Genomic DNA, 23736 nt, shown 5'->3' on the forward strand with positions numbered 1-23736 from the left:
CTCATCTCCCAATACTTTGACCCGGTCCTTGGCTGCAGGTTCACCAGGCCCCTTCTGCCCCTGCACATGCCTGTCCTGCCTTCCCCAAGACCTTCGCAGATACTGTCCCCTCTGTCTGGAATGCTGTTCTCCACAATGTCCACATGGCCACCCTCTCATTTTAAAATGTCAGTTTCTTAGCACTTAGTTTTAGGGGGAGGCCAATAAATGGGTGACTGGGTATGAATAGGTACAAATTGAAGGATGTGGAGAAAGGACGTGTGCTTGAACCTCAGACTGCCATGTAGTGTTGTGTGTCCTTAAGCAAGGGTCACCTCTCCACCTCTGCTCCTACTTTGGTGTCAGTGTAAGGACCCAGTTAGGTCTGCTCTCCTAACACATGCAGCTGTTATTGGTTATTTTTATTTAAACTTAGAGTTTTTTTTTGTTTGTTTGTTTTGTTTTGTTTGAGGTGGAGGCCTTTCTGTGTTGCCCAGTCTGGCCTCAGATTCCTAGGTCTAAGTGTCCTCCCCTTTCAACCTCCTGAGTAGCTGTGCCTATAGGTGTTGCCTGTTACTGGTTTTTGAAATTAGATATTTATGCTTATGAGAGAGTGGGGAATTAAAAAAGAAAAGCCAGGAATAGAACTGCAAAAACAGTGGAGAAAATAAATGAAACAATGCTGATACTTTGAAAAGAATGATATAATTGGTCGGGGTTAGGGGGAGGCATAGGAGGGAAAGCAGGACACCTGTAGATCCTACAGGTATTAAAAGGATAGTGAATCTGGCTGGACATGGTGGCACACACTGTGATCTCAGTGACTGGACACAGAGGATCTCAAGTTCAAGGCCAGCCTGAGCAGCATAGTAAGACCCTGTTGCAAAGTAAAAAATAAAAAATGACTGGGATTGGAGTTCAGTGGTGAAGTGTCCCTAGTTTCAATCCCTAATACCACAAAGGAAAAACAAAAAGGATAGTGAATATTTCAAACAACTTGATGCCAATAAATTCAGCGACTCAGTTGAAATGGATAATTTTCTTGAAAGCTCACTCAAAAAATAAGCTGAAGAACTCTATGAAGTACATTGAATTCATCATTGAAAACAACAAAAACTTCTGATTGGCTCACCAGTGACGTCTAGCAAACATAGAAGGAGGAAGTAGGACCAGCCAACATGGACCCTCCACAGCATAGAAAGAGGCCCCTCCTGATTGGTCTTCTGAGGCCTGCATTACTCCACTGCCAAAACCAGATCCAGACAATGCAGCAAAACTGGCAATTACCCTTTAGGGACATAGACACAAAAGTCCTTTGCAAAACTTGAACAAAATGCAAAAAGGATAGTGTGTCATGACCGAGTGTTGTTTATTCAGGGAATGCAAGGTTGGTTTGACAATTGAAAATCAATCAGTGTGGTTTAGCACATTAAAAACATAAAGCATTTGCCACATTTCAGCACATTGTGACTTCAGAGGCCCTACCTTCTCTGTCACACTGTTGGATTTTTTGCCTTGATGAATGAACACAGCTCAACTCCATTTCCCCAGAAGTGCCATTTTGATATGGAAACTTGGGAAATCCTAGTATATATTTTGCATACATTAAAATGCAAATCATGATGGTCCCAGGCAGGGATTGGAGTCTAAATAGAACTCCTCCAGGTGTTTTAAACAGGAAGAGACTGACTACAGGGAAACCGGTGCTTACACAATTGGGGGCTGGAGGAGGAAGCTCAGGGCCAGGCCCTGGGGAATGACGCCCAGGACAGCACAGAACCGACTGCCAGGGCCCTGCTGTTTCTGAGGCTACTGCTGCTAATGTGCGTCTGGCTGTGATTCTGAGGCTGCTCCTGAGTCTCCTCTATGGGAGGAGTCTTATCACTGGGACCTAATTTTTCATCTAGAATCTGGCAACCAGGGATCCTGGGAAATACAGTAGTTGCTTTCAGCCCAGCTGAGGGGAAGATGTTGGAAGTCACCAAGCCTAGCCTGTGACACCGTCATAAAGACTATGGTAGAAATGAGGGGAACAAAAGTAGACTTGAGAAAGGACTAGAAGGTCACACCACCAGTAGTAACAGCTGAGATCTGGACACAGGCAGCGGGGATCCTGAGTCCCTGTTTGTACCCACATTTCTGTGCTGTCTCCACTTGTTCCTCCTCCCAGGTAACAGCCAAGTACAGCTCCACGCATTACCCAGTTAGCAGGTGTCATGGCTTCTGGTTTTCTGATACAGTTGGGGTTGGGGCCTGGAGTTTGGCTCAGTGGTAGAGCACATGCTTAGCATGTGGAAGGCCCTGGGACCCATCCCCAGTGGCACAAGTGAAAAAAGTGAGAAAAATCAGGGCTGGATCCAAGGTTTTGTGGGGGTTGAAGCTCATACAATTTCAGAGCCTTCTTTTGGAAAAAATTGTGGAACTACAAACAAAATTAAGTGCAGGGTCTCTGAGAGAGCTGGTGTCAATGAACAGCTTTGAAGCTTGATCTGAAGTAGCATCATAGCAAACCCCGCTCTGCTTACTGCATCACAGAAACAGCAATTTGCCATGGCAGGCTGCAGAGAATATCCTCACCTAGCTTTGTGCATGAGCAGGCATCTGAGAGGAAAGGTTCCTAGCCATGAAGTTTGGACTTTTTGTCCCCAGTGCCTGGAATGATCAGGCCTGGAACCTAGGTGGTCAATAAATAGTTGTCAGATACCTTGAACGTGAGGCAAAAGTGCTGATCACCCAGGAAAATAAAACCAACAGGACTATACTGACTTCTGTTCATCCAAAGGCACCACTAAGAGTCAAAAGATGGGTCATGACTTGGAAGAGGAGATTTGCGGTGCATATATTCACAAGAATTTGAGGGGCTGGGGAGATAGCTCAGTCGGTAGAGTGCTTGCCTTGCAAGCACAAGGCCCTGGGTTCGATCCCCAGCACCCAAAAAAAAAAAAAAAAAAGAATTTGTAACCTGAACCCATAATGAACTCTTACAAATCAGGAAGAAAAGGACAACCCAAAGGAAATGGACCAAACTCGCAGACACATCACAAGAAAATACCCAAATAGCCATTTAGCATCCTGAAAGATGCTCACTTCTTTAGCCAGCAGGGAAATGCAAACAGAAACCACAGAGGAGATTGACTGAACTCTGATGTTGCTGGTGGGACATAAAAGGGAAGATCTACTTGGAAAACTGTGTGAGCATTTCCTTTAACGTGCACTTCGGCTTATGAGGACAATTCTACCAGGTATTTACCCAGGAGAAATGAAGTCGTGTCCACATAAAGTCTTATGTGTGAATGTTCAAAGCAGCTTTATCCAAAACAGCCCCAGACTGGCACCAACTCAAATGGTGAGCTGCTCCCTCCTCCAGCCATTCCCTACCCACCTGTGATTACCACCCAGGTAATCCATTTAAATTAGGAAGGACCAGTTAGGTGACAGTTCTCATAATCTTATCATTTCAGCTCTGAATATTCCTGTATTAACAGGAGCTTTGGGGGACACCTCATATCCAAACCATAACAAAAGGAAAGACTGATTTCAGAGCTTCACCCACCTGCTGCCTGGTCAAATTTCCAAAAAATACTATGGTTTATCGAGGCTGGTTCTGTTTTTCTTCTGTTTCTTTTTTTCCATCTTAAGAAAAATAAAATAAAGTGAATGTCACATAGGCAACGTGTGTGTGAGGGTGAAGGGAATGTCCTAAGAGGGTGCCACAAGGCTTCAGGCACACGTGAGGTCTCTGACTCAGGAAGTCCATTCTGGGACTGAGTCCAAAGAAACCTACTGGAGAAGACTGGAAACTTAATTCCCAGAGATGGTCTTTGGGGTATCTGTCTGATGCGGGGTGCCCAGGGGTTACCACCCCTCAGGGGTGAGTTCTATGGCCTTTGCCTGTACCAGAAGTTTTGGTTGCCCATTGAATGCCTGGGGAGACATGCAGGGGAGATCCAGCATGCCTTGCTCAACCAGGAACCAGGTTCCAAGAAGTGCGTCATCAGGAGATTGGGACATTGTGTGGACATCACAGAGTACGCTCACACCAGCTAAGCCAGGTGTGAGGTCACCAGGCCATGTGACATTATGTGTACGTGGCTGGCCTTGATGGAAAAGTTGTTAGTTTGTAGTGATGTTCTTTCCAGACAGGGCGTACCTTTGACATTCTCACAATCCTGCATGAAATAAGCCTTGTGGAGACTTCATTTTCCACCCATCACCAATTGGGCCAATATTTTTAATTTTTGTCATTTTGTTTTTGTTTTTGTTTTTGTTTTGCAGTGCTGGGGATCAAACCCAGGGCCTTGTGCATGCTAGGCAGGTGCTCTACTACTGACCTACATCCTTACCCCTTATTTTAGCCATTTTAATGATATTTATGGTGGTTCTAATTGCAGTTTCATGATAACTGCAATTGTTGAGTATCTTGACATAGGCTTATTAACTACTTGTTTTATCTATTTTGGTGGATAACTTCAGTATTTTTTCTCTTATATGAGTATCTTGACATAGGCTTATTAATTACTTGTTTTATCTATTTTGGTGGATAACTTCAGTATTTTCTCTCTTATAAAAAGGTCATTTGTCTTTGAGTTGAAAGCATTCTCTACATATTCAGAAGAGAAGACCTTTCTCAGATTTGTCCATTATGAATATTTTCTCCAAAACTACACTTGCCTTTTCATTTTCTTGACTGTCTTTTGTAGTGCAGAAATGTTTAATTTTGAGAAATCCAACCAATCATTTTCTTTCTTATTATTTGTACATTGTATGTGCTACCTGAGAAATCTTTGTCTACCCTCAAGGTCCTGTTTCCTTCTAGAAATTTTATAGTTTTAGATAATACCTTTTTTTAAAAAAGATCTATTTCCAGTTAGTTTTTGTAAGTGATGTGAGTCAAAGGTCAGTATTCATTTTTCTGTATATGAATGTCCCACTATTTTTGAAAAGACAATCCATTCCCCACAGAATTAATTTGACAACTTCAGTGAAAATCAATGGACTCTGTCCAATTTAGGTTCATTAACACATTGATCTGCTTATTGAAGGTCATGCCTGTTACAAATTGCCTTGATAACTAGTATGATAGTAAGTCTTAAATCATGTGGGGTAAATCTTCCAAATTCCTTCCTCAACAAAAAAGTTTTGGTTATTGTAGGTCTGATACATTTGCACACACATTTCATTCATTCATTCATTCATTCATTCATTCATTCATTCATTCATTCATGGTACTGGGAACTGAACCCAGGGCCTCATGCAAGGCAAGTGCACTAGACTGAATTAGCCCCCCAACCCACATGCACATGCATTTTTGGGTCAGTGTGTCAATTTCTACAAAAGCCTTCTGGAATTTAAATTGGGATTATCTTATATGTATAGTTATTTAGGGTGAATTGACATTTCAACAACATTAAATCTTCCAATCCATGAATATGGTATATCTCTCCCTACAACTTTTTAAAAAGGTTTTAAATTTCTCCCACCAATGTTTCATAGTTTTTGGTGTACAGATTTTGCACAACCATAGTGCAAGCCCAACAGATGACAGTGTGGGGACCCTGAGACTGATCACTGCTAAATCAGTAAGAGAGCCAGGAGTAGACGGGGAGAGCATTATTGTCCTCATTTTGCACATCTCTTTCCTCACCTGAGAAATGAATACAATAGTTCCTGCCTCCCAAAGTTGTGAGAGTGGAATGCTTTAGTCCCCAAGCTTAGAATATTGTTTGCACACACGGGTTGAGTATCCTTCATCTGAATATTTATAACCAGAAGAGTTTCAGATTAAACACTTTTTTTTGGACTTAGGAAAGGTTGCATATACATAATGAAATATTTTGGGGATGGACCCAAATCTGAGAATAAAATTCATTTATGTTTCACATACACCTCATACATATAACCTGGAGCTAACTGTGTGTGTGTGTGTGTGTGTGTGTGCTGGGATTGAACTCAGGACTTGGTGCATAATAGGCAACGGCCCTACCACTGAGCAGCACCACCAGCCTTTAAGGTAATTTCATGGAATATTTTCAGTCTACCTGTGTGTTGACTGCACCATGTCCCATGAGGTCAAGTGTAGAGTTTTCCTCTTGTGGCCCCATATTGGTGCTCAAAATTTTTTCAAGTTTGGAGCATTTTGGTTTTGGGATTTTCAGGTTAGCATGCTCAACCTATATTAGACAGCAGACATAAGCTACAATTACCACTGGCGCAATAGGAAAAGCAATCAAGCTGTCAGTCCCCTTAGAGATAAATAAGGCTACTTCCTGAGTCAGAAATCCAGATGTAGATATGAACTTTTCTTCTCTCTCACCTGCTGCATCCAATCAACAACTAAGTCCCATCTTTTTTCACTCTTTTCCCCCATCCATCATTTTGTTTGCAGACTGCCATTCCACCACGGGAACACCACCTGACAATCACCACTCAATGCACCTTTAGTTGTCTTCAACTTTGGAAGAAATGACATCCTTGTCCCTACACCCCTGGGACACATGAAGAGGACATGTCCTCACCTCCCTCTCTCCTCACCTCTCCCCTGCCAGGTCTTGGATGGACCCTTTCAGGGACATGATTCAACCCATAACACCTCCTTCTAATCCACCTGAGGACAAAGCACAAATCTGATTCTGTCCCTTTTCTGCTTAATGTTCTTCCAGGACAACGGGATATTATTCAGCAATTAAAAGAAATTAAGCCTGGACACAGTTATAGTGGGAGTGATGTTGGGAAGCAGAACACTGAGTAAGAGAAGCCAGACACAGGCCACAGAGCGTGTGATTCCACATTTGTGACTTGTCAGAAGAGGCAAGTCCATAGGGACAGAAAGTCGATTAGTGGTTGCCAGGGCAGAGGTCTGGGGTACAAGGGTTTTTGGGTGTTAAAACATTTTAAAATTGGTAGTGGTGATGGATGCACAGCTTAGTGAATATACTAAAAGCCAGTGAAGCTGGGCACGGTGACTCAGGAGGCTGAGGCAGGAGGATTGCCTCAACAACTTAGGGAGACCCTGTCTGAAAATTAAAAATAAAAATGGCTGGGGATGTGGCCCAGAGGTCGAATGCCCCTGGGTTCAAGCCCTGGAACCAAAAAAAAAAAAAAAAAGCCAAAAAAACAAAACAAAACAAAACAAAAAAGCCATTGAATAATTACATACTTTAAATAGGTGAGTTTTATCTTATTAAAAGTTACCCCCAAACTCATGGCTCCCCAGACCCCCATGGAGGGAGCCAGACTCATTGCCTGCTCCCCCTCCAGCCACACCCTCAGGGCCTGTGCACCTTCGGTTCCCCCACCTAACCTGCGTCTCCCCTTCAGCCCACCTCATCGTCCTCTGGGAAGTCGACCCTGACCCCCAGTCTGTCCACTCCAGGTGGACTTTGCTCAGCCTCCTGATGGTGGCCCTGAGTTCCTGGAATTCTGAGGCATGGAGCTGGCACCCCAGAGTCATGGGCACCTGACTCACAAGAGGACTCAAAACCGCACACACAGGGACACTGCCAAGGACACACCCAAGGTGGCCTCAGTGGTAGTTCCGTACGGGCACACGTCCCAGGCCTCAGCCTTCGAGCATCAACCTGGCCCCCACAGCATCATCCTCCGCTGGCCGGCACAACCAGACACCACGGTGGGGACTCTGGCAGTTGCCAAGTATGTCTATTCCACCGAGGGGTCCTGAACTGGGGAAATAGCCACAGGATGGGCTTGGGGACTGTTACGGCTTGGGTGCGAGGTCCCCCGAGAGCTCAGAGAAGTGATCGGGCTGTGAGAGCCTTAGCCCGGTGGGTGAACTCATCCCCTGACGGGACTGAGTGGTAGCTGAAGGTGGGCGGCTGTGGCTGGAGGAGGTGGGTCACTGGGGACGAGCCTCTGGGGTATATGTGTTCTATATGGCCAGTGGACCCCCTCTCCGCTTTCTGATCACCGTGTGAGCTGCTTCCCTCCGGCAGCCTCTTCCACCGTGAGGTTCTGCCTTCACCTCCAGCCCCAAGGAATGGAGTCTGCTGTCTGTGGACGGAGACCTCTGAAACCGTGAGCCTCTAAATAAACTCTCCCTCCTCTAAAACTGTCCTTGACAGGTCTGTTAGTCACAGCAGTGAAAAATCTGACTAAAACAGGGACCCATGGAGCCCACTGTGGGACACGCCGGAGGTTTGACCCGTGGATCCTGGAAGAGCCCTAGCCCTGCTGACTGGAGGGCCACCGTGATGTCCCAGCCTCCTGGAGCCAGTGTCCAGCAGACCCCAGAAGGTCTGATTATTTCCGTGTCCGCAGTGCATAGTCACCTTGGTAGCGGCCCACAGGTTCCTTCGGGGAAGGTGGGAGAAAGACCAGCAATATAAACTTCCATAGTGACCAGGGCTCTTCCTCCAGGAACCTGGCCGCCTTCTTCCAAGGGGTTCTGGGCCTGTGAATGGCTCATGGCGGGGAACTGGGGGAGGGACCGTAGCTCTGTTTTAGGACTCCAGTCAAGACATCCGCCCACTTGACCTGGAACTCTGCTTATGTAGTCTCCCGTTGCTTGGCGATGGGGACAGCCTGAGAAGTGTGCTGGTAGGGCATTTCACTGTTGTGTGAGGTGTGCTTACACAACCAGATGGTACAGCAATGCTAGGTGACAGTCTGATGGGACCACTGTCCCCTGCGTGCCCTGTTGACCCTGCTGTCCTTCTGCAGCACTGGCCACCCAGACCACCTAAACCTGCCCAACTGCCCTTCTGAGAACACCCTGAGTGCCCGCTGATGCCATGGTTCTGGTGGGTCAGACTACCTGCCTCTGCTGCCCATCACGGTGACATGCCCATCTTGCCCTTGGCCATGAAGTGCCACCACTGGGCCCCTGTTCCCCAGGATTCTGCCTTCCCCAAGCACGGCGATCACAGACAGTGATGCCACGGGCTCGTGGAGGGCAACTCCCAGTGGCCATGGCTCGCTGGGCAGCCAGCAGGACTCCCAGAACCAGCCCTGGACCATGCAAGGTGCTCTCGTGCCCTCACCCCGTGCCCTCCACCCAGCCCCATGATCACGGACACACCCACACAGCGTCACACACAGAGGCTGTTGTGGACACATAGGAAGTGGCCCCCAAGGACACGAACAGTCCCAACCACACACAGGTGATCCTGAGCCTTGTAGGCACAGAGGCCAACTCAGAGAGACACGACCTGTACCCAGGCTTGGAGTGACGGGTACAGCCATGGACAGTCCTTCCCCAGTCTCTCTTTCACACGCACACACCCCAGGTTCAGGAAGGGGCTCAGCTGCACACACATCCTGGAGGCTGCAGCTCCAAGGACCCCTCTGCACAGCTGCATGCTCCCCAGCTGACACGCCACGACCTCTGACCCCGAACCCTACCCTCTCCATCTCAACTGCAGCCTGGGCCCGGGTCACCTCCCAGACTGGGGACTCTTCCCGCTGGGCCGTGCCCACCCACTATGTGAAGGGGTCAGCAGCTGGTGCCTCCCCACAGGAAGTGGAAGTTATTTTAGTTACAATTAACCTCCACCCAATTTCCTGTCTCCTTAATGGCACATGCAATTGGATTAATTGAAGAGGATTAAGTGGGAGGCACTTCCAGTCACCAGGGGAAGGGGGCAGCTGCCCATCCCCAGCTTGCCTGTGTTCCAGTCTCCCCTCTGCCAGCCACTGAGACCCTTCCCCTGGGCCAGGCAGGGGTCATATGGGTGCAACTTTCTCTCTTGAAGCAGACCTCTCTCCCAAAACCCTTCTACCTACTGCCTTCAAAGGTGGGGGTGATGGAAGTCCTTTCTGCTGTCCATCCCTTGTCCATTCCACTATGGTCCTGGGGAGTTTGGGGAGAAATAAACAGTTATCACAGTAACAAAGCAACATCATGCCCACAAAATAGTTCATGTTAGACTTTTAGAAAATCATAGGATCTTAAGCTGGTACAGTGGTGCACACCTGTAATGCTAGTGAGTCAGGAGGCTGAGGCAGGAGGATGGCAAGTTGGAGGTCAACCCAGGCGATTTAGCAAAACCCTGTCTCAAAATAAAAAGGGCTGGGCTGTAGCTCAGTGTTAGAGTGCCCAGCACTCAAATGATAGGATCTTAGAGAATTCTCTTATTAAAATGTGATGCTGTGATCAGGGTAGTTGGAGCATAAGCCGCAGGGTCAGGCCTCTTGGGTTCAAATGGGCTCTACATGCCCCAGCAGTGTGACCTTGGGTGACCAACTTCACCCTTCTGGGCTTGAGTTTCCTTGCCTGAGAGGGGCAATCTGGTGGCTGGTAGGTATAGGGCTCCTGCAGCCCAGCACGTGCCTACTAAGGGTCAACAAATCCACAGAGTGGCAACCCACAGTCCCATCCGGACACTGCTCTGCGTTTTATGACACCATTGTCACCTTTTAAGAGACTAAATCATGCACAGTGGGTTCTGCACCCATGGACTGCACCAACTGCTGATGGGAGATATTTGAGAAATAGTAATTGCGTTTGTCCTGAGCATGTTGACTCTTTCTTGTCATTGTCCCCTAAACAACGCAGCAGTACAACTACTTACCCAGCACTTGCGTTGTTTTAGGCATCATGAGGCATGTGGAGTGATTTAAAGTGTAGGGGAGAATGTGCTGGGCACAGTGGCCATGGCTGTGGTCCCAGTGGCTCGGGAGACTCAGGCAGGAGTTCAAAGCCAGCCTCAGCGAGGCCCTGAGTAACTCAACCAGACCCTGTCTCTATTTAAAAAATATAAAAGGGCTGAGGATGTGGTTTCGTGGTTAAGTGCCCCTGGGTTCAATCTCCAGTACCAAAACAAAACAAAACAAAAACTATTGAGAGAATGCGCTTAAGTTCTCTGCAGATTCTACCCCATTTTATATAAGGAACTTGAGCATCTGGGATTTTGGTTCCCTGAGGGGGTCTGGAACCAGTCCCCTATGTACACTGAGGGCTACGTTTTTTCATTTTTTAGTTGGCAGTCTCACAACTAGGTGTCAGCTCCTGAGCCCAGGCATGTTGTCTGACTTGTCCACTGATGTCACAGGATGGGGACAGACTGGGACTGGTCCTCAGGAGATGTTTTTTGTAAGAATAAGTGAATGGAGAGGAGACCTTCTGAGTGGATGAGTGTCTGGAGACCCCAAGAGGGTTAGTCTCCCAGGGAGGTGGAGCTGGGCCCAGGGCCTCAAGGTCCCTGTGTGCCTCTCAGGGACTCTAAGCTGCAGCTTCTTGAAGGACAACCGTGTGAAAGGTGTTTCTGCACGTGAACAAGTGAGTGTCACATGTTTGTGAGCAGCACAGCAAGGATTTGACCCTGTCTGTTGCTCTGCTGGCCACACCTGGATGTTTCCAGGAGCGGTTTTTGCATGAGCTCATCTGGGAACTTTGCCTGGGTCACTGGTGAGGCCACACGCTTAGCCGTGTCAGTCGCCGTCAACATCCTGTGGGCGGTCTTCCCGACTGTGAGCACAAGAGGGGTCCAAGGACAGAGCTGAGGAGGAGGCAGGGGCCCTGAGTGACCCCAAGTGAGGTGAGGCCATCAAGAGGGAGACAGCTCACCTGAGACTCTGAGATGAGGGAGGCTGGGGACAGAGAGGCAGAGACCGGAAAAGATGGAGTGGAGAAAGATGAAGGAGAGCAAGGACCCCTAGAGAGGAGTGTACGCCATGCTGAGCCTTCTCGGTGTCTCGCTGAGCAGGTAGAGGGCGGGTGAGCTCAGAGCCCTGTGGGTGGTCAGCCCAGGTTTTGAGCCTCAGTATTGAGCGAGGACCTCACACATGCTAGGAAAGCGCTCTGTCACATCTCTAGCACCCACCTCTGCTGTGGACCGAGTGCTTACCACACGCTAGGCCCCAGCCTAAGCACATTCTCTGCTATGTTTTCATTAATCACACAACAATCCTGTGAGGCAGACTCTCTACTGCCCCCATCTTCCAGATGTGGAGACTGAGACCCACAGAGGGGAAGCCACTTGCTCAAGATGCCACAGCAAATACATTCCAGAGGGAAGATCTGAACCCCCATCCAACCACCGGTTTGCACTGTTCTTGAGCACCTGGCAAGGACAGGTTGCTCAGGGTCAGCCTGCTCAGCAGGATGAGGACGTGAGCCCCAGTGTGAAAGACCGATGCGAAAGTGGCCACAATTCTTTACTCCTCCTGTGTCCACATCTCTTGTGATGTGACCCTGCAGCACCCTGCCGCACCTGGTAAGAGGTGAAGTCTGTTTCTCCTCCCTTGGTTCTGGGTTGACCGGCCTTGAAATTTCAAAGTGACTAAGAGAATGCAGTTTACATAATGACAGTCTAAGTCTGGGGCCCCCTGGAGCCGGGTCACGCCTCTGTGCGAACAAAGCAGCCTCCTGTTTGACTAGAGCCATTTGGTCCTTCACTCTTGTCACCCCTGTGGCCAGCCAGTCAGTACCCAGAGTGGAGCCCCTACTGGTCCCCACTGACAGTAGATGTGCAAGTGGGCCCTTTAAAGCCACCAGAAGTTCTGTCCATGCCTCATATAAAATACCAGGCCACCACATAATGAGCACGAAGTTTCAGGGCAGTTTGCTACACAGCAGGAGCTAACCGAGGTACCCAGGCACCCAAGCAGAGAGCGGATGAAGACTACCAGTTATTGTTATATTATCAGATTCCTGAACCTCAAAGTTCTGAGGGTTTGAAATCCTAAAAGAGACACAAGAACTCTAGTTGGTGGTTTTGTTTTTAAGTCTTTATCTTTAAAAAAAAAAAGTAGAAGATATCAGAGAAGGGAGGTAGGGGAGGGAGAAGGGGGATGGAGTGGGAGGATGAAGGAGTCTCTCCAAAACGTCGGATCCAGGTGACCCTCCTTCCCCGATGGCCCCAGCCCACTCCCAGTCCCTTCTCTGTCCTGGAGGTGGGGCCCTGGCCACCATCTTCTGCAGACCACGCCCAGGTTCTCAGCTCAGGTCCCAGGGAGAGGTGAAGGCAGACGTGGGTACAGGGCCTGGAGGTCTTGTCTTTGTCCTTGAGAGACCCTCAAGTGGATGCTCAGGTCCCCATGTCCCGGTGGGGCCCCAGGGAGGTAGGCATTTAGTGGAGGGGCCTTTGGAGCTGGAGTCCTGAAGCCAGAGGGCCTGGCAGGGACCAAATGGGCACAGGCTGGTGGTCACGTCTGGAGGCTGGGGTCTGGAGAGGCAAGGAGAGGCCACGTTGGGAGGTGTGGGGGCTGGTCACACAGCCCCTCTGTGCACCCGCCCCGAGGTGAGGACGGTGCAGGGAGAGGACAGAGGAATGAGGTGGGACAGGAGGGGACTGCAGAGCAGGGATTGTGGGAGATGGAGAGGGAGGAGTGGGGACAAAGGGGAGGGACATGGAGAGAGTCGGGTGAGGACTGGGAGCAAGACACACAGAGACAGAGACGGAGACAGAGAGGACTGACGGGGGCGAGAGACAGGGTGAGGAAAGGGCCTGGGGGAGCTGGGGACGCGGGACAAGACCCCCCCCCCCATTGCTACAGCTGTGAGAGGTCACCTGACACTCAGGACAGGCCACTTCTGTCCCACACCTGGCCATGCAGAGCTGAGCCCCCACAACCTACTTCATCCATCCATCAAACCCGCCCATCGCTCCTCCCAGGCTCAGGCCCCAGGGCCCCACGGCCGGGCCTCCAGGCCTCACCCGCCTGCCTGCAACCTACACCCCACCTCAGCAGCCCGAGACCTCTCAGTCCGGAACTTCACAGCCACGGTCCCCTCTGTCATGGTCCCCTCCTCCTGCCATCTCCAGAGCTGTCTCCTCCAGGTGGCCCTCTGTGAATGCTCTGGTCTGGGTCACACGCCCCTCCCTGAGCCCTACCTCCAGGCTTGGGTGGATGGCCTCGCTGGGCTCCTCCCACTCCCAGGCCTCCACATCAAGGGGCCCCCATCCTGGGTCATCACTGTCGGGGGATGGGCCTGTCTCCCCACTGGACTGTGAGCCCTGGAGGGCAGGGCTGTGCTTTCATGGCCACTGTTATGTCCCCAGCACCTCCCAGCACAGGGCTGGGCACTGAGGGGCTCAGGGCATGTGTACTGGATGGTTGGATACTAAAGTAAGGAGTTTGACTCTGTCCAGAGGACACCAGGGAGCCACAGAGACTCAAGGCTTTATCTGCTTTAGACACCAAAACTGCCTCCATACCCTGGGCCTTTGCACATGCTGGTCTGCTTTTCTGAGCAGTGCAGGTTTGCTGGGTGGTGGGTGAATGGATGGATAAAAGGGTGAGTATAGCATGGGTGGGTCTTGTGGAGGTTGCTGGGTGAATGGGGAGGTGGGGAGGCAGGTGGAGTGTGTGTGTGAGTGTACTGGTTAGATGGCTCTCCAGTGGGCAGGGAGTGGAGGGGTGGGGGGTGGGGCGTAGAAGATTGACAGATGGATGACAGACGCTGGAGTGAGTGGAAGGGTGGATGGGTGGGCAGGTGCGTTGACTGAGGAATCATCTTTCCATCAAGCCCTGGAGAACCCTCAGTCCAGGGACCCAGGCAGACTCTGCTGTGGATGAGCCCACTACTGGAGTTGGGAGTTTTGAGACCACACGGAGGTTTGAGAGTTGTGTAACCCCAGACGGGGGACTCACACTCCTGGATTCAGCCTCTATAGATAATGCCACTCTCCTTCCAAGTTCAGACTCATTCCCACTGAGCCTGGAAGACCAAAGAGGAAAGTTAGTGGGTGTCCTCACTCATGATACCCCTCTGTCCCTCCCACTTCTTCCTTCATCCCTGGCTGCTCTACCAAGATAGACAGAGTAATGTTTTAAGAGGGTGCTGGCTCTTTAAGAAAAAGTGTCTCCTTCCGTGTGTGGGTTGGGGTTGGAAGAAACAAGTTTTCCAGGAAAAGGTGGGACCAGGAGATCCTGCGTCCTCTGCCCCCCTTATATGAACTAGCCATTGCCTCACTGAACTGAGCAGAGGGGGAGCCGGGAGTGGGGGTGGGGCCTTACCCGGTGGCCTGACAGTCACATGTGGCTGAGTCTCCGTGTAGCCCGCCATAGGCTGGCCCTCTGGGCTGAAGGCTGCACCTTGCCCTACGAAGGGGTTGGGGTGGGGTGTAGGCTGAGCCCCAGAGGCCCCGTCCGCCTTTGACACTGCTAAGAACCACAGGTTCTCCCTCCCCGCCTCCCCTGGTACCTGTGCGGTTGGATTGATCGATCATGGGTTGCACGATGCGTCTCCGGGCATTAATGAACCTGGGAATTGGCCGTGGACAGGGAAGGGCATGTAAAGAGCGGGCAGGACAGAGGCGGGAGGAGCAGGGAAAGCTCCAGGAGGAGAGGGCGGGTAGGGCAGAAGCAGAGGCTCCAGGGGCTGGGCCTCCTTCAGCACCGCGGACAGCGCCGCCTCCCACCCCGCGCTGGCCCACGGCCGCCCACCCTCCTGTACTCACCAGTTGTTGACCTGCAGGATGGTGAGCCCCGTGTCCTGTGCCAGCTGTTTCTTCTGCTCCTCTGAGGGGTATGGGTGCTGCATCCACGGGCAAGAGTCACTCTGCCTGCCCAGGTGCCATCTGGTCCCCCAAGGCCTGGCCTGGCGGGTCAGGGGATGGCTGGCACAGGCTGGGCAGGAGCAGGGGCAGGAGAGCCAAGCTTCCAGCAATTACCCAGGGCCGGGCCTTTCCAGCAATTCGAGGCTAGCTGACCAGCTGGCTTTAGGGAGGGCCTGCTCCACCGTGAAGGGAGGAGGCAACCCAGCCCACCATTGCTCAGCTGGGGCCCCGGCCGCCTCTCCCTACCCTGTTCCTACCCCACCCCACCCCGTGTGTGTGGCCCTGGCCTGTGACTCCCTACATTGTGACTCAGTCCCTCCTGCCTCTGAGTTTCTACTTTTCTCTCCCTGTTCTTCTGTTCCTCAGCCTCTCCCTGACTCTGTTTTTGCCTGTCTCCATGAGCAAGCGTGACAGGTGGCTAAGGCCAGACTGCCTGGTCTCCACCCACTTCTGGGCTGTGTGACCTATAGCAAGCCCCCTAACCTTTCTGGGTCTCAGTTTCCACGTCTGTTCAGCCAAGGCAGTAACAGGCCCTTCTCACGGGGCGTGTCTGGATGGACGGGTGACTGAGGACCGGCCATGGGCGTCGGCACAGGGCAGTGCCGAGAACTGCTCCTGTCCTCCCCATTTCCAGGAGTCCTCCTCAATGCCTCCCTCCCCTGCTAGTCTCATCTCCAGGTTCCTCTGGGGGGCTCCGTCTCTGGACCAGCCACCTGCATCTCCCTCCACACCCACCCTGCCCCTGGCAGCAGGGTTCTCACCGAGAGGTGCTGGAACAACCAGGCTCTCATGATGTTGGTCGCCACCTTGGGGAAGATCCCTCTCTTCTTATTCCGCCGCCGCTCCTGGTCCAGCTCCTCATCCTCTCCCCCAGAGCTGGGAGAGGCCACACTTGTGTCCAGCCCATCTCCTGACGGGGCACGGGCATGCCCCATCAGTGAACAGTGAGGAGTAGGGGACCCAAGGACCCCAGAACCCTTGCTCTAGACACCAGACCTCAGTTGTCTGTGCCCCTCTGAAAGTCCTCCTTGCAGTCTAAATTCGATCCTCAGACCAACCCCCACGCTTCTTCTCTGCCTCCCAAGTTTCTCACCTTGGTCGCTGGAGTTGTCCCCACTCTGGGAGGCCAGGCCCCCGCTGGATGGACCTGGAGTCCCCAGCTGTACAGACCCACTGTCGTCATGGTCTCTGATCCATGTGTTATTCTAGAAAACATGAGTTGGGAGTCAATGCCAAGACTTGGGTTACCAAACAGCACAGGGGACATGTGCTCTGGGGCTGGAACTCCTAGGGGTGAAGCTTGTTTCTCCCTCTTTCCTTTCCTGGCTGTGTGATCTTGGGCAAGTCATATCACCTCTCTGTGCCTCAGTTTCCTCCACTGGAAAATAGAGAACAGTAACAGTTCTCACGTCAATGTGTGTTCAGTGAGCTAATTTATGTAATGGCACATAGCCATCACCCAGGAAATATGAGCTGATACAGGTCTACAGCACTGTGTCTAGAACCCTTGGGATGAGGGGCAATTAGAGTTCAGAACTTCTCACTTTAAACAGGAAATCAGCACATACACGGTGTATTTCCTTAATCACCCCAGCAGGGTCTGGGCCATAACCTCATCATCAAACTCATTAACATTTCTGTAGCAGAATGGATGGATATTTAACTAAGTGGAATAAATAAAGGCTATAAATAGCCTCCCATTAGTTCAGGTCAGATTTCTGCTGCCAAATGAGTTTGCACTGGACTTATGAAGTGGGGAACCCAAACTTTGAGATTTCAGATATTTTAGGGTCTCAAAATTGCAGAGCAGGGATTTGGGGACTGTTTCCTTTTTTCTTGATTTTTTCCCAAGCAGTGGGGACTGAATCCTGGGCCTTCCAAATGCTAGGCATGAGCTCCACTGCTGAGCATTTTTCTATTTTGACACAGGGTCTCCCTAAGTCTCTGAGGCTATTCTCCTGTTATCCTCCTAACTCAGCCTCCTGAGTAGCTGGGATTATAGGTGTGAGCCACTGTGTCTGCCAGGGGCTGTATTTTCTTTACTCAAACTCTGACACACTTTGAGAGACTTGGTCATGTGTTGGATTTACCCTGTGCTCCAGCTGTGACTCAGGGGCCAACCCACCTGTAGCCACCGTGTCAGGATTTCTTTAGTCATTTTGTATAAGACTGGGTTGATTTCTGCCAGGGGGCTGCAGATTTGCTGTGTCTTTCAACCAAAGGTCTCAGCAACATCTTGCTCCTCTCTCTAGCCCTGGAAACCACTGCCTCCCCTATCCTTCAGACTTGAGGGTGGGAACAGCTGCCGAACTTGGGGTACCCACCTCTGCTCAAGCCCACCAACGGTGTACACAGCCCCTCCCACACCACCCAGTGTGGATGTGCCATGTGCTTCCCATTGGGACTCAGAGGGGTTTTCCCTAGACTCCATAGGTCTGTGTGGAATTGTGCAACAGGGTGTGTTTTAAGATGAGTTGTGTTCAATTTCAGAATCACTCAGGTCCCAGAGCTTGTGATCATGTCCGTGGCTGTCACCTGTAGCTCTTATGGTTCCAGATCTGACCCATGCTGCCCATGAGTATATCCAAGCCGAAGACCTTGAAGCTGTCCTGAGCCACAGGCCCGTAAATGAACATGCCCTGTTGAATGTGCATGTGTACCTGAGGCCCCTGAGAGCCTGGTTCTCCCCAGAGAGGGTGTGGCGTGGCGTGTGGCAGCACTGGTGGCTGTGTGCGCCTGTGCTTTGCTTGTGTGGCTGTGTCTGACTTGGCTGATCATAGGTTCTGTTCTTCTGTTTCCTTTTCTTTCAGTGCTGGGAAAGGAACCCAGGACTTTATGCATGCTAGGCGAGCGCTCTAGAGCGAATCTCCAACCCCAGACTTCTGTTACTTTGGTTGGAGACAGGGTCTTGCTAAGTTGTCCAGGCTGGCCTTGAACTTGCGATCCTCCTGCCTCAGCCTCTTGAGTTCCTGGTACTGCAGATGCAGCTGGGATCACAGGTGTGTACCGTCAAGCCCAGTGAGACTGTGTGTGTGGTCGCTGTGATTTCTGCACAAGTGGATACACGCCTCCCTGGGTGGGTGTGACTGCGGCTGACTGCCACAGGAGTATCTGAGGCTCTGAAGTCTGAATAGGAGCCCCAGAGGAGCTGAACCCGATCATCAACCCCCAGGGCTTCTCCCTGGTGTGTGTGTATTATGGGGTCGGGGACGACTGGTCCTTGAGACTGTTCTGAGGCTGCCGTGAGCCCCAGGCCCCAAGTTGTGCTGTGTCATTGCTGGGCATGCTAGTGATGTCGACCCCTGTGTGGTCCTCAAAGTTTCACTGTTCTCTGTCCGCAGTGTGGCAGGTCGGGCCCCACAGAGCTGTTAGGTGGTCCATGAAACTGTGCCAGACTGAATCCGAGCCAGTGCCACTTCAGCTTGTTGTTTCGCTGGGTCTGACTGTGCAGCTGTATCCAAGTCGCGGGGCGGGGAAGGGGGTTATTTTCAAACCCCGGAGGATGGATCTGGGGTTATGCAGCTGTGGAGCGCTGTAGCGAGCGTGCGCTTACGTGCAGCAGCAGGACTGGTTGGAGTTGTGTGTGCGCATGTGCGGGCACCGTGGTTAGTCGCAATCCGCTCGTGGCTGGATCTGAGGCTGGATCTGAGGCTGTTTGGCTCTAGCTCCATCCGGCAGGCCGTGTGACCCAGTGTGTGCGCATGCTGCGTATGCTCGCTCTAGAATGGCTGTGCTGAATCAGCCCGAGGAGCCATGCTGCTGCGTGGCTGGAGGTGTTTCAGGACTTGGTTATACAGCGGTCTGTAGAGTGGGAGTGCGGTACCTGTTTGGGTAGCTGTGTGTGAATCTGTGTGGGTACAGCTGAGCCAATAGGTGGTGTCCGCCGCTGTTGAGGTGTGTGCGCATGCGCACCTCTCTGTGGTCTAGCTGTATCTGCGTCTGTGCATTTGCTGTGTAGATGGCATGTGACCTCATGCGAAGCTGCCCCACCAACATCCCACATCTGAGGTGTGGCTTGGCGTGCCCTCCCACTGTGTTTAGGTCTGGCCCTGGTTGCTGGGTGACACCTGGCACCCCATCCTGGGCCTACCTGCTCTGGAAGACTGGGGCAGGAGGCTGGATAGTCCTCAAGATCCTCCCTGCAGCCGCCATCCCGATCCTCGATGACCAGGTCGATGGGCATCTTTCCCTTGAGGCAGGTGATGTAGCGGTGACAGAAGTTGTCGCACAGGTCGTGGACCTGGGGGGGCACCGGGGTACTGGGGGCGCCACCCGGGGGCCAGGACTGGGGTGCACAGGGGTGGGGGCAGCATTGTGCTTCAACTCCAGAGGGGCAGAAACTGGTGGGGACAAGCCCGGGCAAGGCAGGTGCGAAGCACTCACCTTCTCCAGCTCCAGCAGGTGGAACCGGAGCACCTGAATGGCCTGGATCATCTGAAGATGGGCAGAAGGTGGGGTGGGGCCGGGGGAGCAGGAAGAAAGAAGGGAAGACAAACAGAAAGAGTGAAAGAGAATGAGCAAGACAGTGACAGCAAGAGAGACGGAGGCAACAGGGATGGAGAGGAATGGAGCAGAGAGGAGACCAGGGTTAAGGAGGGAGTCGGGTGGAGGTGGAGAGAGAGAAGCAGCCTCCATCACAAGAGGGAGTGAGAGGCAGGCGCCAGCCATGCCCTTTGCCCTTGGCTTTCCCACCCTTCATTGGCAAACCACATTTCCCAGAGTCCTTTGCCAAAGGGTTTGGCCAATAGGAAGTTCTGACTGGAGCTCAGGGAGTTTCTCCCTTCTCCCTCTCCCCTCTCCTTCTCCTCCTGTCCTCTCCCCTTGTTTACCCACCAGGACATGAGGCACAGAGAGCTGGGACCACTTTCCCTGACTTATAGAGCTGGGATCTGAACTCAGGCCACCAGTCTGTTCTCAAACTCCAGGTCTACACTGCTGCAAACGGCTGACACTGATCATGGTTTCAGAACACAGCCAGTGGTCACTTCTCTGCCCCTCCTCAACCAAGTCAAGGCATAGGAGGGCAGGAGAGGAGAGTTCCGATGGGGGGCCCAGGGGAGGGCTCACCAGGTTGTCCAGCTCTGGGTTGGAGGAGAAGAGAGGCCTCTCGGAGCGGATCTGGAGGGAAAAGAGAGGCCATAAGGGACATCCTTCCTCCCTTCCGCCCAGCCCTGCTGGCCTCCAGGTGCTCCCTGTATGGGGCTGCCCACCTGTTTGGCAAAGGCAGCAATGTCCTCATTGAAGGAGTCAGAGGAGCAGACGTCGTTGCTGGGGGGTGTGCCCAGCCCAGGGCTGGCCCCGTCTCGGGGCGAGCATGTGGCCAGCTCACATTTCTCAAAGACCAAGGCCAGCAGTGGGAAGAGCGGGTGTCTGGGGGAGGCAGGAAAGCACAGTCCATGAGGGGAGGTATGGAGTAACCAGAAGGGAGTGGGGACCCAGAAAGAAAGTGACATGCAAAAGGACCAGACCAGAGAGACAGCAGCGAAAGATGCAGACAAGCCAGGACCCTCCCACTCACCCATAGATCTCATCCTTCTCCCTCTTCAGGCCATCGCTGTCCAAGCCTGGGGGCGGGGGCGGGGGAGGCCGGTGGGGGCCATAGGGCCCAGGGGCCCGGGGTGCTGAGGGCACTGCCTCAGAGAAGCCAGCCAGGGCTGCTGTCCCGTCCACGATGCCTGGGTAGTGGGGCAGCTCATCGTACTGGGGGAAGTTGAGAGGGAGCCCCAGGAAGTCAGAGACCCCAAGACTCAGCCGCCCAGACAAAGAGCCTCCCTACCCTAGGGCCCAGATGTGCTCCCAGATGTCCCCAAGTGTCCCCTGCTCCCTTAACCCTCCAGTGTTCTGTGGAGCTGTCTGGGTGAAACTGAAAGCCCTGTCCTAGGGCTTCCCCTTGTGTCCTGGACTGTGCAAAGTGTCCCGTCAGGGATCCCTGGCACGTGGCAGGAGGACCTGGAGGAAGAGCTGGAGCAGCGGGTGGGGGTCCTGGGTGGTCTGGCAGGTGACTGCCAGGAGAGGGAAGAGGGCAGAGAGAGTCAGAGACACAGAGATGACAGGGAGAGGGGCTGCAGGAAGGGGAGGGGGGAGAGAGAAGCTCTGGCAGGACACCTCCGTAGAAACAGGGCACCATGTATACATAGCCTGTATGCCCCGCGCAGCTTCTGCCACTTCCATTTCATTTCAGTTGTCAAATATGCACGTCTGAATGTGTCAAGTACTTGTCACAGCCCACCCCACCACGTGGCGCATACACACAACCCACGTGCCCTCTCGTGTGTCAGTCACACCCAACGCCCCCCAGATACACTTTGGTGCACATCCCCTATAACCTGCAGGCTTAGAGTACCATCCCCCAAATTACCCTAGAGGCCCCTACACATGCACAGCGGGACACCAGGCACAGGAACGAATGAATGGGTAACACATGAGTGAGGTGGCACAAGACAGCCCCAGCCACCTACAAACACACTTCTACAAACAGCCCCCAAAGAGTCCAGAGCATCCAGAGGCCATTTCTGAGTTCCATCATCAGGGAACCAAGCGCCTCCCCGCCGCCTGGGAAGTCAAGGGACCTTTCTATCGCCAGGTCAAGCCCTGTCCTTGGCCATGAAGACACAGGCTCCAAGATGCAGAAGGACCGGCAAGGGCGGAGCACAGGAGTGTTCCTGCCCTGGCTCCGCCTCTCACCCTGGACACCCTTAGCGGCCCAGGCTCTGCGTCTCTCTTCCCTCTCGCTCTTTGGTTTCCTCTTCAAACTTCTCCAGAGCCCTGAAGTTGAATCCAACTGCTCCTGCTGTTCATCACCCCTCTATGAAGTGGGTACTCACCTCCTACCATGTTCCCGTCCCCCACCCTCCCAAAGCCGGTGCTCACCTCCTCTCCTGTCTCCTCTCTCGCGCGTCCCCAAGACCAAAAAAGAGAATCCCTTGTCCAGCAGCCTGGAGAGCCCCACCTCTCCCAGCACTGTCCCCACCCCTAGCCTGGGAGTAGGGGACTCAAACAAAAGTAGACGGGGCGGGAGGAGAGGGGCGAGCAGAAAAGGAAGAGGATGGGGTGGGGGTTAGGGATAAAGGGCCTGAGATAGAGAAGACCCAGGAGCAGAAAGGGGACGCCAAGGGTCAGGGAGGTGGGGGATGCAGAGGCAAAAGAGGGGGCACAGAGAGACACAGAGAGGGAGAGACCCCGGGGCTGAGAGGGTGAGGTAGAGACGCGGGTGGAGAGGGCGAGATGGGCCCACCGGGCTGGAGCCCCAGAGACGGGACTGCTGGGCTGGGGACGCGAAGAGCGGCTGGGGCGCTGGGGGTCCCTGTCCCCGTTCCTACCCTCCGGGCCATGGGCTGATGCCAGCGGCCGCTCCAGGGTCCTTCCAGAGCCTGGCGGGTGGGGAGGGCGCAGCCCGGGGCGGCAGCCCCCCGGGGACGGCAGGAGGTGGGTGCCGGGCCCCCCACCCGCCGCCGTCAGCGGCAGGCGCCGGGCGGGGCGGCGGCGCGGAGCATGGACCCGGCCCGCCCCCGCGGGGTCACAGCCGGGGGCTCATCGCGGGGGCAGCCGCGGCGAGGGTCGCCCGAGGCCCCCGCCCCGGGGCCCGTGGCCGCGCGGTGCCGGTGCGAGGACGCGGCCCAGCGGAGCGGCCCGCGGCCGGGGCAGCGGCGGGGGCGGCTCCCAGCGGCGGGTCCGGCGGCGGCGGCCGGCGCGGTGCCGGCGCTCGCTCCCCTCTCCCGCTCCCCGCGCCCGCTCCCCGCTCCGGGTCTCTCCCTCTCTGTGGTCACATCCGGAAGTTCCACAGCGGAGATGCTTAACCCACTGTCCGCCGGCGGCTGGGGCGCGGGCGGGGCGGGGCGGGGCGGGCGCCGGAGCCCCCTCCCCTCCCCTCCCCTCCCCTCCCCTCCCCTCCCCTCCCCTCCCCCTCCGCGCTCCCCGCCCCGCCCCGCCCCCGCCGCCTCGCAGCCGCTGTCCCCGCGGCCTTTGTATCCGAGGCCCCGGGGTCGGGGTCTGGTCCGCCGGGTCCCACCCTCCTGCACCGCTCCCGGCGCCGCCCTCCCGCCTCGGCCGCCCGGGTCTCCGACGGGCTTTCTCCCTCCGCTCCTCTTGCCACCCTTCCTTGCCCTCGCTGGGACTCCCGGGCTGTGTCTCTCTGCGCGGTGTCAACTGAGACCGAGTCAGAGAGATCAGGAGGCAGGAAGGCACCAAACTCCGATATTTCAGCTTCCCCCCAGCCCTCGGCCCGCCCTCCCCTGGGAGACCCGGACACCCTGGGCCTGCGTGCCTTGATGTGCGTGTGTGTGCGTGTCGCGCCGGTGTC

At 53.5% G+C, this 23736-nt stretch overlaps 1 protein-coding gene across 2 annotated transcripts; it reads right to left on the reverse strand.

Moving 5' to 3' along the window:
* Positions 1–12669: 12669 nt before the first annotated feature.
* On the reverse strand, positions 12670–23157 carry Meis3 (Meis homeobox 3). 2 transcript variants are annotated; one of them, XM_047529900.1, is made up of 13 exons: positions 22757–23157; positions 20956–21137; positions 20648–20807; positions 20505–20555; positions 19821–19871; positions 19528–19626; positions 16531–16642; positions 16199–16347; positions 15339–15415; positions 15083–15141; positions 14896–14979; positions 14530–14596; positions 12670–13100 (listed from the first exon to the last, which is right to left on the reverse strand). In XM_047529900.1, the coding sequence occupies exons 1-12, from the start codon at positions 22766–22768 to the stop codon at positions 14547–14549; spliced, it is 1086 nt and encodes a 361-aa protein (XP_047385856.1). In that variant the 5' UTR covers positions 22769–23157; the 3' UTR covers positions 12670–13100; positions 14530–14546. The 2 variants fall into 2 exon arrangements, with proteins under 2 accessions (XP_047385856.1, XP_047385855.1); XM_047529899.1 differs by having other exon boundaries at positions 19528–19677; positions 22757–23156.
* Between the last annotated feature and the right edge of the window lie 579 nt (positions 23158–23736).

Source organism: Sciurus carolinensis, chromosome 16 (genome assembly GCF_902686445.1).
Source record: "Sciurus carolinensis chromosome 16, mSciCar1.2, whole genome shotgun sequence".
In the NCBI taxonomy this organism is placed as follows: Eukaryota; Metazoa; Chordata; class Mammalia; order Rodentia; family Sciuridae; genus Sciurus; species Sciurus carolinensis.

Coding starts and splice junctions, on each gene's coding strand:
- Meis3 (XM_047529899.1), bottom strand. Junction 19,872..20,504: donor ACCCAGAGCTGGACAACCTG/GTGAGCCCTCCC, acceptor GCCCATCTTCAG/ATGATCCAGGCCATTCAGGT. Junction 15,416..16,198: donor GGTTGTTCCAGCACCTCTCG/GTGAGAACCCTG, acceptor CCGTGGATGCAG/CACCCATACCCCTCAGAGGA.